The sequence below is a fragment of the Apis dorsata genome, unplaced genomic scaffold (assembly GCF_000469605.1).
Source record: "Apis dorsata unplaced genomic scaffold, Apis dorsata 1.3 scaffold_797, whole genome shotgun sequence".
Lineage (NCBI taxonomy): Eukaryota > Metazoa > Arthropoda > Insecta > Hymenoptera > Apidae > Apis > Apis dorsata.
The window spans coordinates 176,430-193,869 of record NW_006263938.1 but is presented as its reverse complement, the minus strand read 5'-3'; the positions used below and the strand labels follow the sequence as shown (position 1 = coordinate 193,869).

The 17,440-nt window shown below is 27.0% G+C and overlaps 3 protein-coding genes across 4 annotated transcripts in view; 2 read left to right on the top strand and 1 right to left on the bottom strand.

The window, feature by feature from the left end:
• LOC102675145 (calcitonin gene-related peptide type 1 receptor-like) overlaps nt 1-17,440 on the bottom strand; it is a 103,295-nt gene that overhangs the window by 28,558 nt on the left and 57,297 nt on the right. The window contains exon 5 of the mRNA XM_006622995.2: nt 6,373-6,483. Within this exon, the coding sequence (XP_006623058.1) occupies nt 6,373-6,483 (111 nt within the window). The remainder of the gene's footprint in view (nt 1-6,372; nt 6,484-17,440) is intronic.
• On the top strand, nt 193-6,093 carry LOC102674939. Of its 2 annotated transcripts, none has more exons than XM_006622991.2 (2): nt 193-716; nt 2,013-6,093. In XM_006622991.2, exon 2 carries the CDS (start codon nt 2,041-2,043, stop codon nt 5,635-5,637), a length of 3,597 nt encoding a protein of 1,198 aa, XP_006623054.1. In that variant the 5' UTR covers nt 193-716; nt 2,013-2,040; the 3' UTR covers nt 5,638-6,093. The 2 variants fall into 2 exon arrangements, with proteins under 2 accessions (XP_006623054.1, XP_006623053.1); XM_006622990.2 differs by having other exon boundaries at nt 194-471.
• LOC102676530 (UDP-glucuronosyltransferase 2C1-like) lies at nt 10,860-15,890 on the top strand. Its single transcript, XM_031513927.1, has 6 exons — nt 10,860-11,236; nt 11,515-11,944; nt 13,202-13,624; nt 13,865-14,096; nt 14,365-14,590; nt 15,471-15,890. The coding sequence occupies exons 2-6, from the start codon at nt 11,531-11,533 to the stop codon at nt 15,745-15,747; spliced, it is 1,572 nt and encodes a 523-aa protein (XP_031369787.1). The 5' UTR covers nt 10,860-11,236; nt 11,515-11,530; the 3' UTR covers nt 15,748-15,890.

Below are 17,440 nucleotides of genomic sequence, written 5' to 3'. Positions count from 1 at the left end.
TCAATTAGATCATATTTTTAAAAAATATTCACATATTTAAATTGCAAGAAATATTTATTGCAAATTTTTTAGAATTATAATTTTATTTAACAATTTTCCATTCATTATAAATAAACTTGTTTATTTGTCAACTATATAAAATCAACTAAGGAATGCGCAACTTTGGATGATTGCCAGAGAACGGCGCACATATGCTATTTACTTGTATATATTCACGCATGCGCAAAACCATTTAGTCCGCGTAATTCTCGCGAGTATCGTAATCGTAGAATTTGTGCAAGTTTTTTTATTGAAAATAAAATGAGAATCATAATAAAAATTTTATCAAATCATCAAATGAATAAATTCAAATAAGTGTATAATTAAAGATCAGCCTTAATTAATAAATTGCCGTGCAATGTGAATCCACTCGATCTCATTGAAACTAACCTAACCTATGTTCGTCGGATAAACACCCGAGTGACGTTTGAGGTGAGTCAACGCTGACCTGGCTTCGTTTCATAGCGAGATTTCGCGTTTTGTCACAAGCTTCTCGCTACGCGAGAAAGGAAATATGGATAATTAAAATTCCACGTGAATAATCGAATTATCTTTGATTTTAAATTCGTAGTGTTTCACAGAACATAAAAACAATTATTCTATTTTATCACAAGACTAAAATTCCACCCGATTTATGATAGACATTTTTTGGCCTTTCAACGATCATCATCACCGAGGTATTTAAAGATATACAGACATCTTGTTCAATTATCAACTATCTGAAAAATAATATGTATCAAAAAATAAATTATTATGTTTATAATTTTCAGGATTGTTTTAATATTAGAATAATTTTGTGAGATATTTTATATAAGGAATAGAACACAAATAGCGCAAGTAGCTTTTTCTCAGAATTGGTAATCAAAGAAGGCGATAAGCATAACAAACTGTCTTTCTTTGAAATTGTTGATTAAGAGCGATAAAATTATTTTTCTTCTTTTTGAGAACTGAATGTTAATTGGAATTTTTTGCATAGTATGGTTTAATACGATAATTGGCGGTTTTATTTTTAGTCTGTGCAAGATTCTTTATTGTTTTTTTTTTTTTTAGAAAAAAAATACATATCTCGAGTAAAAATATGAAAATATATAAAAATATAAAAATGAATATTTTATCGCGTATATAAGAAAAAAAAGTTTTTTTACTTCAATTTTCTTAGTTTTATTTCTTTGTTTTAATATATTTTTTAATTTTATAAACATTTGCATTAATAAATATTTTTTACAAAGTTTAAATTAAATTAAAAAGGAACGTTTAGAAACATTTTTCTTTAGAAGGGGGAAAAAAATGGGGATGACGAAAAATCATGGTTTAATACAGATTCAAAGTCTATTCTTATCTTCTATTAATCCCGAATGTCCGTTTACTTTGATAACGACCAAGGTTAAATAACATATTATTACACGAATATATAAACATAATTATTGATTAGTTTAACACAACACGTCTTCAGAATATTGTTATTTCTTGTTCGAAAATAAAAAAATACATAATTGTTATCTAAATCTAATTCAATAATCAGCATTTTTTTATATACTTCATTTACTTTATTACGATTTTAATAATTTAATTGATATATTAAAAGTTCAATTTATTAAATACAAAAAAAAAATGAAGTATTCAGAAGTATTTATTCATTTCCTATAAATGTAAAATATAGAATGAAAGATCTTTAGAATCTGTAGATTTGAAAAGTTAAAAATAAAAGTTAAAACAAAAATATCGATTGAAACTTACTTATGTTAAAATAATTTAATCGGATAATGAACAAGTCAGTAATATCAGGGAAATAAATATCTCATTTTATTTCATCTAATAAGGCCAACTTAAATTGCTTGTAACTTAATAAATAATATTCTATTGATATTTTTGCGTTTGTTTTGGCTTCTTTCAAGATGTTGAAAATTCATTTCAACACCTTGTATACATATCTATATACCAACATTACAGTTAAGTTAATTTTTAATTTTCAGCGTCTAAATCGACTCAATACCGACAAACATGGCTGTGCAAACGTCTCATTTGGAGGCTATCCAAGCGCTACCTGGCGACACACCCGGCGAGAAATACAGATGGATAAGCGATCTAATAAAAGAACGATTGTCCGAGTCGAACAGCCTGGAAGAGGTGATCGAATCCGAGAAGATTCCCAGGCCGCTCGTATCTTTTGTTCAAATACACGCGGCTATGATGTTGAACAAAAAGAATCCAAATGATCAGAGCACCTATGCGGCTATAGCGGAGGCTCTCAAGTCCAGAGACGAAATAATCGTGAATAAAGCGTTACAGGCGAACAATTTTTTCAATGGAACCAACGAATATATAACTAATGTTCAGTACTTTTTCAACTACCTCTTTCCATACGTTTCTTTAAACACCAGAAGGCGAATCATCAATGTTTTAGCCTCTCGACTGGCGTCCAAGAATCCTGCCCTGGCCGAAGAATTCTTCAAGGCGGTGGCTTCGTTTTACGGGCTGAAACAAGCGCTGCCGTTGCTACCAGCTTGTAGCGAGTCTTTCATGTACAACACTATCATAGAGAAAAGAATCGTTCTAAGTCGGAAGCTGATCAAGCAGATCTTCCGCAAGAATCCGGATTTCATCGTGCGCTACTTTAAATTGAGCGAGCAGAACGTCGATCCCTGCGAGAGGCGTCTTCATCCGATAAATATTTATAAGTTCAGCGACTTCCTGCCCAAATTGATCAAGAAGAGATTGGACTCGTTCGTGGAATTGTACGAGATGTTCGAGCCGAGAGTAACTCTCAGCAATCTGTGCGCAGAGGCGTTTCTGAAAAATGGCAAGGAGCATTTGCAGCAAAAACCCAAGCTGTATATCAAGATTCTTCCATTGAAAAGAATCAGTAATAACTGCATGGAAATCATATTTCCAAAATTATTCCCCACGAACATCGATAACTTCGAAACGGATAACATGTTGGATTACTTGGAGTACTATCGACAGGATAAAAAGCTCGATTTCTTCTTGAAATCTTACAAACAAGTATACGGTAAGAGTATCCTTGATGATTCGAGTAAAGTAACGGCGACGTTGCTGAAGATGTTACCTGTCAAGGAACGAATCAAACAGGCGAGAATCAAATTGCAAAGAGACAGCTCGGACGAGAGGATGGATTATACAATTTGTTGGAAATGTTACTTGCCCATCAATGAATCGATACCACAGTTGAAGGAACAGATAAGTACCACCTCGGAAATGGAGTATAGATCGGCACTAGTGTGTAAGATGATATATTCGTGCAAGGTGAACAACGATGACGAAGCTCTGTTAGAAACCATGATGTACATCAAGATCAGGCACAAGAACGAGCAAGGTTTGTTCCTGATGCAAGTGTTCGAGATATTGCTCAAGCTTTACGATCTTCCCCAAATGGGTGAGAATTTCTGGTCGATCTTGATGGATATAATCATGCGTGCCCACATAAAGGGGGATCTGAATATCAGAAACACGACCGGCGTGAGAATAGTGGAGGCCGCCATCCATCATAAAATTCTTCAATCCCAACCCATCTATCAGATGATCGAAATATTTATGGAATTAAAGATGATGAGCTACATGGACAACTGGAACATTCTTGAGAAATATTCCGAGTACGAAAGAACGTGTTTGGAGATTTGTATAACAATAGCTTCTCAGAAATATGATTCCGACCAGCAACCCTGGAAACAGAACAAAGTCGAGATGGTGTATAATCTGTGTTCTTCGATATATCATTTCAACGATACTCACATAAACAAAACCTATCGCGTGGAACGCATGTCGATCAAGAACTATCCTTGGCTGATGGGAAAAGTCAAGGAAATTTTGTCTGCGGATGACGAGAGACGCAATCAATACGTTATCGACAATCTAAAACGTATATTGACGAAACACGAACAAGATTTATACGAAAGTTTGGTGGTTGAAGAGATCGCGAGCGTGAGCAAAGGCGAGGCGTTAGAGGTTCTGAAAAGAAATCCAGAAAAGATTCTGGCTCATTGGAAGGAATACCTGGACGGATGTCAGGACATTTCGTACACGGAGCACACGATGCGATTCCTCAAGGCTTCGCGCTGGTACAACGAGATCCCAATCAAGTTCGTCGAGCAATCTCTCCAGGATTTGGCGAAGAAGAAGAAAGTCTGTAAGATCTTGGTCAACCTCGTGGACGGTGACACGTTCTCGAGAATCGTGGAACCGTTCGTTCCAACGGACAAATCGATAGACATACAAAACGAGGAGGCGAAAACTAATTACGAATTGATCGAGCACATTATCCATTGCATGATACTCGCGAATCCACCTGTTTCCCTGACCCTTCTGACCAAACTCTTCGAGGGAGACTACTTGTCGGTCGCTCTGGCGGCTCTGATAAATGTTTGCAGAAGAACGAACGCAATGGACACGATATCGTTCGCCAGAACGTTGGCCAATCAGAGGGTATCCGTTCGAAAGCACGGAATAAGATTGATGCATATGCTCGCGCCTCGCGATCAATTAATCAACTTCCTTCAAGCGCAGTGGGAGATCGAGGAGAATCACTCCATACGAGAAGTCTTGTTCTCCAAGAGTATGGAATTGTTCAGGGATGATCCCGAGTCGGTCACCTGGTCTCATCTCGCTTGTTTAATCTCCATGCTCACGCCGAAAGACGAACACTTGTTCTCGAACGTGTTGTCACTGATAAAACGTACTCCCAACGAGTACGTGATCGATTTCATGAAACTTGCCTTATACACGATCGACAAATTCGCGGAGGCGAATGAAATCGGGAAAGGAAAGATCACCCATTACGTCAAGTCATTCTTGAGCTCCATAGACGCGGGCATTTGCAATCTTCTGTCCGAAGATTTCTTCGAACAACTCGTGCGAAGGTTCTTCTTCCATCAAGATTCTGGGATCTCGAATTGCGCCATCAGGTACATAGTCGGCAATATGTTGCGCCTACCCGCGGATAAATTCGACAATCTGATGAAAATTATGTGCAACGTGTTGAAAGAGATTGTGAAGAGCGGTTGGGACGTGGCACATCCCGAAAATCCTTGTTTCTATCCGGTGAACGAGATTGTGTGTCGGTTCATCGACGACGTCGTTCATTATTCGTACTCTTTTCAACCTTCTGCAATTAAGTATCAACTGATCGACGGGATTCTGTCCACATTCCTAGTCGTTCTTACCCCACAAACGGACACGATGTCGTACTTGATGCTGGTATTCGCCAGGGAACAAATATCCTCGAAAACGCCCAAAGAGTTCGGGATGAATCTGGGCCAAAGGATTATCGAGCTGATCGAGATGTTCTCGATTCTCTTCATCTTTTACATGACTGATATTTTATGTAACATGCTGAGCGAGGTGAACTTATTCCAGGAATACAATAATAATTACGACACGATCGATATAAAATTGGAAGTGATAGAGGGATTGATAGAGATCGGATCGATCGAGGCTGGTATCGTTGCTGCCAAATTATCGGGCACCATCACGTTGGACGAATGTTCTGAAAGATACAACAATCTTATGATCAAGTTGTCCAAATATAATGATCCTGTGATCAAGGGTATAGTCTGTTCTATTATCAATAGAAAAAAGTTCTAGGGTGGATGGAAAAGATTTACAATTGGATTTATCAAATTTGAAAGAAGATAATCGATGAATTGATCACTGATGTTGATCGTTGATTATACTTTGTGTTATCGAGGAATTCGATCATGGTTTCTTAATCATGCGTATACGTTCTGCTATGGAAGAGTTGGATGGAAGAAAAATGACGAACAAACGGGTGATGTTCGATGAACGCGAGGCGTCTTGAACGATTGATCTTTGTCGTCAGTGAAAGTTGGAATAACATGATGTACAATTTGAGAGATTCGATAAAGAATCGTCGAATTATGGAGATATATTTTATCGTCAGATATATATTTTTATATTTTGCATATAATTTACATCGCGCTCAAAGAAAATAACATTTTAATCCGGAACATGATATGTGCATTTAATTATGCATTCAATATTGTACATACATATAAGGTATGCAATAAAATATTGTGCAAAGATCGAAGCGTTATCTTTTTTTCTCTATTTTATTTTATTGTATAATTATATTTCATTATATCTTCATTTTATAACAAATTATTTCATTTTATAACATATTAATATAACAAATTGTTAACATTTCTCCTCACATCCTTCCTTTATATCTAAATTAATCTATTTTCATTGAAAATTATTATTTTTTGTTTTTAATTTTACATTTACTTACTTTATTTTTATAGAAAATTAAATCATCGAAACGTATGAAATGGGAAAAATTAAAAAAGAAAAATAACTTACAAGAAGCGTCGAAACCAGTGATGAAATTTGGGCAAGAGACGTATGCAGTGGTTCCTGCTGGAGTATTAGGCCAGCAGGACCATCCATCAAAGGTCAACTGACAGTATGGCTCTGAAAAATAAAGAATATGTTAATACATAAATTAAGGAAGATTAATTATGATTAATTCTCTTATGAATTAATTTACTTTCATTATTAAAAAATATATCCATTTTTAAACTTTTTTATTAGTAATTATATGAAAGTATCTTAACGAGTATTCAATACATAAAATTAACGTGAATTTTTGATAATCTCTTCGTGGAAGAGATATATTTCGGATTCAAAATATACATGTAATACAAATGACACGATAAAAATGGCATATATTTATTTTCACATACAAAAAAATATTAAGTAAAATTATAAAAAATATTATAGAAATATTATATTATATAATTGTCTAATCTTACCAATGAATTCAATTTATAATTCAATTTTAAAATAATGAAAATATTAATTCTATCCTAAAATGTTTAATTTAATTCTGTATAGTAACATTCGATTAAATGTTATATTAATAATTGAAAAATATTGATGATGAAATTAAACATGAATCAACATCACTCTCGAATTAATTCCAAATAAATGACTGTTGATATAAATCAATGATTAATTCTTCTAACAAAAATAGATAATATAAATTTTATAATGAAAAGTCATGTATTTTCAGGCAAATTGAATATTATAAATTCATATTCATATGCCGGATTAAACGTAAATATCTAAATTATAGATATGCATACATGGGAATGAAACACATATCAATTCAACAAAATATTAAAAATACCTATTATTTATTGGTCAGAAAGAATCTTACGTTAAGATTAATAAAAATGAAATAAAATTTTATTTTTTTTTTCAGAATCTTGTAAAATAGATGAAAAATAATATTAAAAATTTTAAATCTGAAAAAAATTAAAAAGCTGGTGATTTTTTTCTTTTTTTGTTTTTCTTGAATAAACAAATACACATAAAAAAAAATAGGAAATTATAAGTTTCTAATTAAATTATAAACGATTAGAACTAAAAAGTTGCAACTAGTGTTTAAAGAATTAAACAAGTTCAAGAACAGAAGAACAGTGAATTCTTTCTTCTTCTGGGAAAGAATTTTTTACACAGAAATTCAATCAAAATCCCCGAATGACGAATCCTTCTTCCTACGATTACTATTTGAATAAAACGGAAACAGAAGTTTGGTTTCCTCTGACAAACAAATCTTTGATTCAAGCTTTGAAAACTTTTCTCTCTTTCAAAGAATTTTACGTCACAAGAATTTTTTTTTTTTATAGTACGAAATTTTCGCTTTTCATCTTTTTAAAATGAAAATAAAAAAAATTTTATTTTTTCTCTCTATTATATTTTATCTCTAGAAGACTACTATAAAATAGAACAATTTTAAACAAATATCACTGCTACGTTTATCGAAAATTTCAACGGTTCTAACAAGGATATTTTGAGTTAATAGACCATGAACGAACAATCGAAATTTTAATGTTTTAATGCCAAAAAAATGTTTCACTTTTATTTATATTATTAAACCTTAAAAAAAATCAAAAAAAATTTCAACCTTTTTTTTTTATATTTTACTTATATTCTACAAAATTGTGTGAATTTCATTTATTTTATTGTGTATATATTGTTATTTTATATTAAAAATTATTGTTTTAATAATAATAATATATATTTTTTGCCAATTCAAATCAGATGGAAATAAATGTGTTATTCTATGAATTTATATTTGAATTGAATATTCCTATTTGCTGCATTTATGCAAATATAATATAATATAAATGTATTAACATGTTATAATGAACAAAACTATTTTAAATATTCTATGCAATAGAATAATTAAACATATCATTAAATATAACAATAGATAAAGAAACAATAATATGATAAGATATAAAAGCATAATAAAATGGAATATTTCAAATGAATGAGATAATTCATAATTTTCATTTAAATAGAACATTACGTCAGAAAATAAATAAATAAAATAAATACTACTATGTGACGTAATAATCATGATTAGAACAATTATAAATAAAATAATATAATATAATAAATAAAATATAAAAAAAAATATTAAATTGTTTTGAAAATATAAAATTGGAAAAATAATATTTATTAATACTAGTATGCTAATCTTGGATAAAAATTTGACAATATTATATGATTGAATTTGATAAATATTATTGATTTATGAAACAGAATTCACTGATGAATTTTATTGATAATGTGTTAATAATAAATAATGTTTTAAATATAGATCCAATAAGGAAGAATAATATATTATAGATATATAATATAAAATAAATAAAAATATATATTAAATTAAAAAAATTACAAATTGTTTTCTATTTAAATAAATATATTCATTTTTTTTAAATTATACATGCACATATATTAAGAAAAAATAAAAATTGTTCGTTATAAATATCAATGTGTTTATATCATACATTTTTAATCATTTATTGATAAAAGCGGAAATCATAAATCAAATGATTATCTTTTTTTTTCAAATAATTTTTTTGTAGTATTTTATTATTGGAATACGTGTATTCACCATGATTATATGCATTAACCACGATCGATTTTCCTAACAGACCTTGCATTGCTTATTTTGAGACAACCTTAGAGGATGCTAATTAAATGATGAAATCATATTACGAAACAACTATTCGTAAACATTGTTCTATGAATTTCGTTTATTTTATCTTTGCATTTAAATAGATTTATATTATGAATATACATTGATAATATTTATAAATATTTTTGATAAATTCATTTATATCAAATTCATTTATTTATATACAAAAAAATAAAATTTAAATTTTCAAAATTTCAATTATATTTTCAAATAATACTATAACTTTAAATTTTTAAATTTTTAAATATTTTATATATTTTATATATTTCAATTGTTGAAATATGAAAGCTTTCAAAATTTCATTATTTAATAAAAGTTAGTTTAGTTTTTTTAAAAATTTCAATTTTTCTCTTATTAAGAGAAAAATTATTAAAATTATTAAAATTATTAGAAAAATATTCTATCAATGGAAAAACAATTTCTTAATCAATATAATAATCAATATAATTTCTTAATCAATAACAAATATCGACTCAAATACAATACAATACACAACAGATCTTTGTCTATTTTTACCCATATATATTCCTCCATTTCTCTGAAAAGCAATAATCCACAAGATTGTCCGCAGAATCCGTACTTCTAACCTTCATAGACTCGAACAAGTCGGTCAACATCTAGTCATTTTACTTGGCCACGTTATTGTACATTCTATTTCGAAATAATGAACCATTAACAATAAGATATCTCTGAAATGATGATCCTAACTTGAGACTACTGAATTTAACTCTGATTTTTTCAAGAAGCGAATTATTATCCGTATATTGCTTGTCTTTGCTATATGAACTTTCAAGATAATTGTTATCTTTCTTTTTTTCTTGTTTCATTTACAAAAAGAATAATATTAATATTTAAAATATCTATTTATATAATAGTATAATAGTATTAATATACTATTAATATAATAGTATATAATATATACTATTAATATAATCTATTATATAATAGTATTAATATTAATAATATAAAAATTAGAGAAAAAAGTTTCTTTGTTTTTGAGATATTACATAGGTAACTTATATATTAATGTGTATTTATAAATTAAAAAATTTATATCATAAATTATGAAATATTATTTACATAATGAATATTTACAGAAAGAATTCCTATTTTCTGAGAAGGAAAGAAAATTATCTTTATAAATTTTAAAGATAAGGTGCCATAATAATATGCATCTTTAAATAATAGATTTTATTTCATTTTGTTCTCGCAAGATTATTAGAAATTTCTAATTAATATAATGATGGATAATTATTCTAATAAGTTCTACATATATATATAAATCTATATATATATATATAGAACTTATTAGAATAATTATCCATTTTATCAAAACAATATTAATTTATTTTATTATAAAATTTTGTTCAAAATTTTTATTATTTTATGGCTTCAATATTCTTTTTATCCATTTTTAAATAATCGCTGATTAACAAATAATTATGATAATGATTGTAATTATAATTATAATAATTTGCTTATTTTTCTTTTTACATTAAACTTTCTTAATATTTAAATATACATATATTCATTTATTTATATAGATTTATACATATATAATATATATATATATACATATTATATACTATATACTATATACTATAGAGTATATAGTATACATATTATATATTATATTATATATTATATACTAAACTTTAGTATATTCATATACTAAAACTTTTTAAAAATTCCATATATTTTATCATTAAGGTCCTTAGTTTGCTTAATCCGCCCCTGAACTACTATAGTATACTTATCTTGATACGTCAACATAAATTATTTAAGTAATTCTCAAGAAGTCAAGTGATAGAAACAAGGATTATTCTACAGTCATATTCTCAGTCTTTAGTGTTTACTTGTGTAGGAAATACAAAAATGGAAAAATCTTTCTTTTTAAATTGATTTTTTTAAATTTAGTACATTGAACTTCTCTGGATAAAAAATATTTACGTGTTATCGTATCAATAAAAAAAAAGTGATGAAAAATACATTTTAATCGTTCTATATTAACTTAAATGTGATTAAAATATGAATCTACCATGAAATTAAACGTTTAATGAAATCTAATTAAACGTTGTTAATGAAATCTAAAATCAATTAACGGATTTGATGTGCATCTAATTTAATGAGATTTAATCATAAAGAAAATTAATAAGAATAAAAGAGTGCTGTGTAAGTTATATAAAAATTATAAATCGAATGTGTATTTTTTTACTTCTGTCTGTATGTAAAATGATGTGAATTTACAAATAAAAATCATACAGTTTAATGTATGAAGTATATATGTTTTCGATTCTAAATTTTTTCGAATTTTTTCAAATAATTTTTTGAAAAATTTTCAACATATAAAAAGAAGAAGTGAATGAGATCAAAATTAAAAATCAAGTTTAAAACTTGAACATGTTTTTCAAATGCTTTTAATAATCGATAATCGAATAATTTTTTTCCAGATATGAAAATAAGAAAATGAGATACCAGAAAGTATTATTGTTTTTCCTAACATTGACTCTTTCAACACATATAAACGATGCCTATAGAATTCTATGCCTCTTCCCGTACAACGGAAAAAGTCATTTTATAATGTTCGAGGCCCTGTGCAAGGGACTAGCGAATAAAGGACATCAAATCGACATGATCAGCCATTTTCCATTGAAGAAACCGATTCCTAATTACACGGACATTATTGATTTAAGTGGAACGAGGAAAACAATAGTGAGCAGTTTCACCATTGATTTTGCCAAGATATTAGACAGATCACTCGTATATTATATGGCTACAGATTTTGGCACTTCTTTATGCTACTTAATGGGCAACGAAAAGATGCAAAAATTCATTAAAAACCCACCCAATGATCCACCTTACGATCTCATAATTACAGAGGTAAATTATTTATTATAATTAATTATAATTTAAAATTAACGAAAGTAATAATTATATATTTTTCAATATTTCAAGTATATTTCTTCAAGTATATTTCTTCAAGTATAAAAATAAAATATAAATAGATATAAATAGATATAAATATAAATAGATAAAAAGAAATAAAATATGATCTTGTTAAAATATGATATTATTTGTTACTATTTCCAATAAACGTTTTATTTATCTATATTTATAAAAAAATTAAAATAATTTAAATGTCAAATATTTAAATTAAAAAAAAATTATTAAGATTATTAAATAATAATATTTATGATAACTATTAAAATTATTAAATTATTAAAATGATTAAATTAATAAATTTAATCATTTAGTCGATAATTAGAGGCTGTACTAATGTATGGAATTACGTTAAAAATAACATTATTAATTTTTACTTAGAAAATTGCAAAATTATAAAGATTTTCTATAAAAAATATTTGATTAAAGGTCATGTAATGTTTATATAATATTGTAAAACATGTAAAGATATTTTAACATGTATATTTTGTAATATTCTAATATACATTTTCGAATATATTAATGTTTAAGTATTATTTAACTTTAATACAATTTATTAATTCCGAATTATAGAAATTCATTTTGAAAATTTATTTATTTATCATAATTTATGCACATCTAAAATAAACTTTATCCTTCAATTTTTTTCTATTTATATAAGTATGGTTATATTATACTTTATTATGTAATTTAATCAAGTAAACATTAAACTTTTTTACAATTGCCTCAAAAATTGATAATGCATCGATAATGATTGATAATGTTAGTGACGAGTGACTTACATTTCTTCATTATTTCGAAATAAAATTTATATAATTTATTTTTTATCACGCGCATTCATAAAATATAAATTAACGTTAAAAGTATCATTAATTTTTGTAATGCAAAAAATCGATATAAGATACGAATAACATAGAGTCCATTGTTCAAGCATTATTGCATAATTTTTTAACTATTTTACGATATTTAATTGGAACATGATATTTAATGGTAATGGTAACTTTTTAATGGTAATTTAACATTTTTTTTTTTTTGTAAATAAGAAAATTATTTTTTAACGAGAAAAAAACGTATACATAAAATTAATTTTAGAAATCATTTAGAAATTATAATAATTAATATTTATTTTTAATTAAGATTTCTATATTATAATGTTAAATTTCGAGAAATTATACATATATATTTTTCTTTTCTCAGTATTTTGCCTCACCGTGTTATTTGGGATTTGGTCATTTGTTGAACGCACCAGTGGCTATCGCAGTATCGTTTCTGGAAATGCCCTATATCGATAATTTTATGGGAAGTCCATCGAATTATGGCTTCTTTTCGGGACATTATAACGATTATCCTGTAGTGGATACGTTCCTCGATCGTCTGTGGAATTTCATCGTTAATTACAAGGAAGAGCAAAAATTTTACTATTACACGAGCGATCAAACCGATATAATGAGAAAATATCTAGGTTTACCGAATATACCAGATATCAGAGAATTGGAAAGAAACGTAAGCCTGGCTATAGTGAACTCACATCACAGTTATCATGGGATCAGAGCGGTCACGCCAGCTATCATCGAAGTTGGTGGATTACACATCATTGAATCCGATCAGAAAATAAATCCGGTAAGATTTTAAAAAGTTTTTGCTTTTTCCTAATCATTTTTTTGAGAATTTTGAAGTTCTTATTCTCTGTGAATTTTCCTCATAGAAAGATCTCATTTTTTTTTCTTTTTTTAAAATATTGCTCAAAGTACTTTTATAATTTTGAAATTTTGAAATTTTATTCTAATTTTTTCCTAAATCAATTATTCCATCATCTCTCCAGTAAAGGGAAACAATAAGGAATAGTTTCTCGTTTTATAGGAATTGAAGGAATGGATGGATTCAGCAAATCATGGATTGGTATATTTCTCAATGGGCTCCATATTGGCCATCGAAGAGATGTCGAAAGAGATGATATCAATCTTTTACCAATCGTTTGCGAAAATATCACCAATAAAAGTGTTGATAAGATGTGCCAATTCAACCAAGTTACCTCCTGGTTTACCCAGTAACGCGATGACGCTCTCTTGGATCCCCCAGACTGCTGTTTTAAGTAAATAAATCACATATTTTTTTAGAAAAAAAAATATAAACGTATATTATATTATACAATTTATTAATTCAGAATTTTTCTTTTCTTTAAACGAATATCTTCTTCAAGAATGATTAAAAGAAGTTAATGAGAAGTAATAAAAGCAGTTTCAAAGAAAATTTTTTTAATATATGGAGAATCGTAAAACCAACCAAGATCCAAAGAAAGTTACAGAGAGTAGCGCGTAATTTATGGATCATATTGGATTAAAAGATCTTATTTCTCACAGGACATAAAAATACGCGAGTATTCATAACGCATGGAGGCTTTGGAGGAACTCAGGAAGCCATTTATTATGAAGTCCCTATGATAGGAATACCTGTATTCTCTGATCAAAAAAAGAATATATATACCTTAGCCCAGAAGAATATGGCTGTTGCAATAGATATCGACAACATCAACGAGGATATCATAAATTCTGCTTTAGATGCTGTTTTATATGATCCTAAATACAGGTAAAATATTCTAAATAATTTAGATATTTTATAGAAAATTAAAAAGTCATTGTTCATATTGTGATGTTCATTGTGATTGTCATCATAATAATTACTAAATAACATGCTGAATCATAATATTGCACTTAGTGATTTTACTCTTATTTACAATTTTTTCAAAAATTGAGATTAAGTCTTCAATAGATTATACACATCATGTAATTGTATTTATCATGATGATTTTGCATAATAATATATCTCTAATAATTATCTAACTTTTAACCTTCTTTAACTTCATCTAAATTTTCTTGAGACGAGTATATTATCTTTTGAAATAATTTGCTACTTTATTCCATTGAAATCAAAACAGTTATAATAATATTAACTTAATATGTATCATATAATACATAACATAATAAATATGATATATTTAAAATATTATAATAAAAGATTAATTTTTCTAAAAGGAAATATTAAATTATTACAATTTCTTTCAAAATAAATAAATAAATTATTACAATTTCTTCTCAAAAAGAAATAAAAAATAAGAGAATATAAGTCAAGCGAATATTTTTATAAGAAACACATTGAAATTATTATTATTATTAAATAATACTTTAGTAATACTTTATTTAGATTGTTCTATATACAATTATTCAAACGATAATATCAAAAATAATATAAAAAATAATTTATTCAATACATTGTACAAATTGTGTATTATCAGTGACATATATCACGACAATAAGTTAAAGCAAAGTTATGCTAAAACAATAAATCCTGATCATGCTATCAAACATATTATTGTAATCATATAATATTTATATAATATAATTATTAATTTTACATCAGATGAGATAAAATTAAATAAAAAACAATTTTCTTTTTCTTTTTTTTTCAGAGAATCCGCAAAGAAAATATCAAAAATATTCAAAGATCGGCCAATGAGCGCGATGGATACCGCCATTTATTGGATCGAGTATGTGATAAGAAATGGACCGCAAACTTTGAGATCGCACGCGGTGGATCTACCCTGGTGGAAATTGTATCTGATCGATGTTTTCACTTTCTTGATCGCGTGTTTCATTCTAATGATTTATTTTCTCGTAACACTTTTGAAAATTTTATTTCGACATTTCCTTAAGATCGGAATTCAAACGAAAAGGAAAACGAACTGAAAGAAATTATGAAAAATATAAATGAAATTAATAATTATAAGTTAATGATGTATGTAGTATGCATGTAAATAAAAGATCGTTGTTTCCTTCGAAAATTTTATAAAATAAAATAAAATTATTATTTTAAATACGTATCAATGAATGAATGATAGAATGATAGAGAGGATTTTTGAAAATTTCAATAATTTTATCAACAACAAAATAACAAAAATTGTAATAATAGAAATTTATATAACTAATAAAATAATATAAGAGAGTGTAATATAATTATATAATAATATAATAATACAATATAATAATATAATAATTATTATATAATATATAATAATATAATAAGAAAATATTGTTATATGATGATTATGAAAATTTATAAAGTATTAGTTTTTTTCTTTCTTTTTACAAAATTTACTTCATATACACACATAATGCATGAATAATTAAAAAGAAATATGAATAAAAATGAAAATACATTTTAACATTAAATTATATAGTCTTTGATTAAATTTTTATTAAAAATTATTTCCTTATATTATTTTCATTTCCAATTGATCGATCTCTCAACAGTACAAAAAAATTTAATCACTTGATTTCTTAAATTCAAGTATTCTTTTTTTTCTTTCTAAACTCTTTAAACTTTAAATACATTATTCTAAGTTATTATATATTACATATTATCAAAATAATATGCTTATAAAACTATATTTCATACTTAGTCATCCAATTTACTGGAAAGTGCAATAAATGCATGATAATGAAAAATGTATAATTTGCCACTAATTGACCTGACGTTGAAAATTGCAATATTTCGTGTCTTTCATAGTTCCTTACAACTATTCAATCCGAATATTCGACGATCTGTCAGTTCGTATACAGCGTTCTTATAAAAAAGATATCCATAATACTTTCAACTTTTTCTTTTAATATCTTCACGAAGAGTAACGAGTGCTATAATTCTGTTTAGTAATATTTATCAAAAATTTATTATTCGATTTATCATTTTGCAATCATAGACAAGATATTGCACAATACAATATCATTAATATGAAGTAACGAACAAGGATCTCTTGTGTTTATTTACCAAAATCGAGAATCGGTATTAATTCTTAGATTCTATTAACGATATTCAAAATTGTGAAATACCTTGCCTCATAGCTTTTGTATGCATGATATTTCGTCGAATAAATTATCGTGTCGAAATATCTCATCCAGTCGTACGAATTTATATTGCATGCAATATCTTTTGTTAATTGCAAAGCGATTATAATAAAATTATAATAAATCATTGGTTAAAATTATTCGAACATAAAAAAAATAAAAATATTCAACATATCTTGTTTAAATGTAAAAAAGTAAGTTAAATAAAATATAATTTGGAGAAAGGCTATCAATAAAGGCTATCACCTACAATCCATTATTTTAACATTATGAAATATTTTTGAAATCGTTTCATGCTTAATGAATATAAGAGTTCAAAAGGTTTTCAAATATTTCTTTAAACATAATCTTTTCTCATAGTCATACATAATTATCTCACTATGATAATGATTTCAGTTAGTATACAATTTTTTAAAACTTTGTTACATTATATAAATCTCTTATATTTTTCTTACACTTACTTAATTCTTCATTTCTAGAAAAACTTGGATATCAAACGGGAGAAACCGTATAAAATATATTTGTTGACAATAAGGAG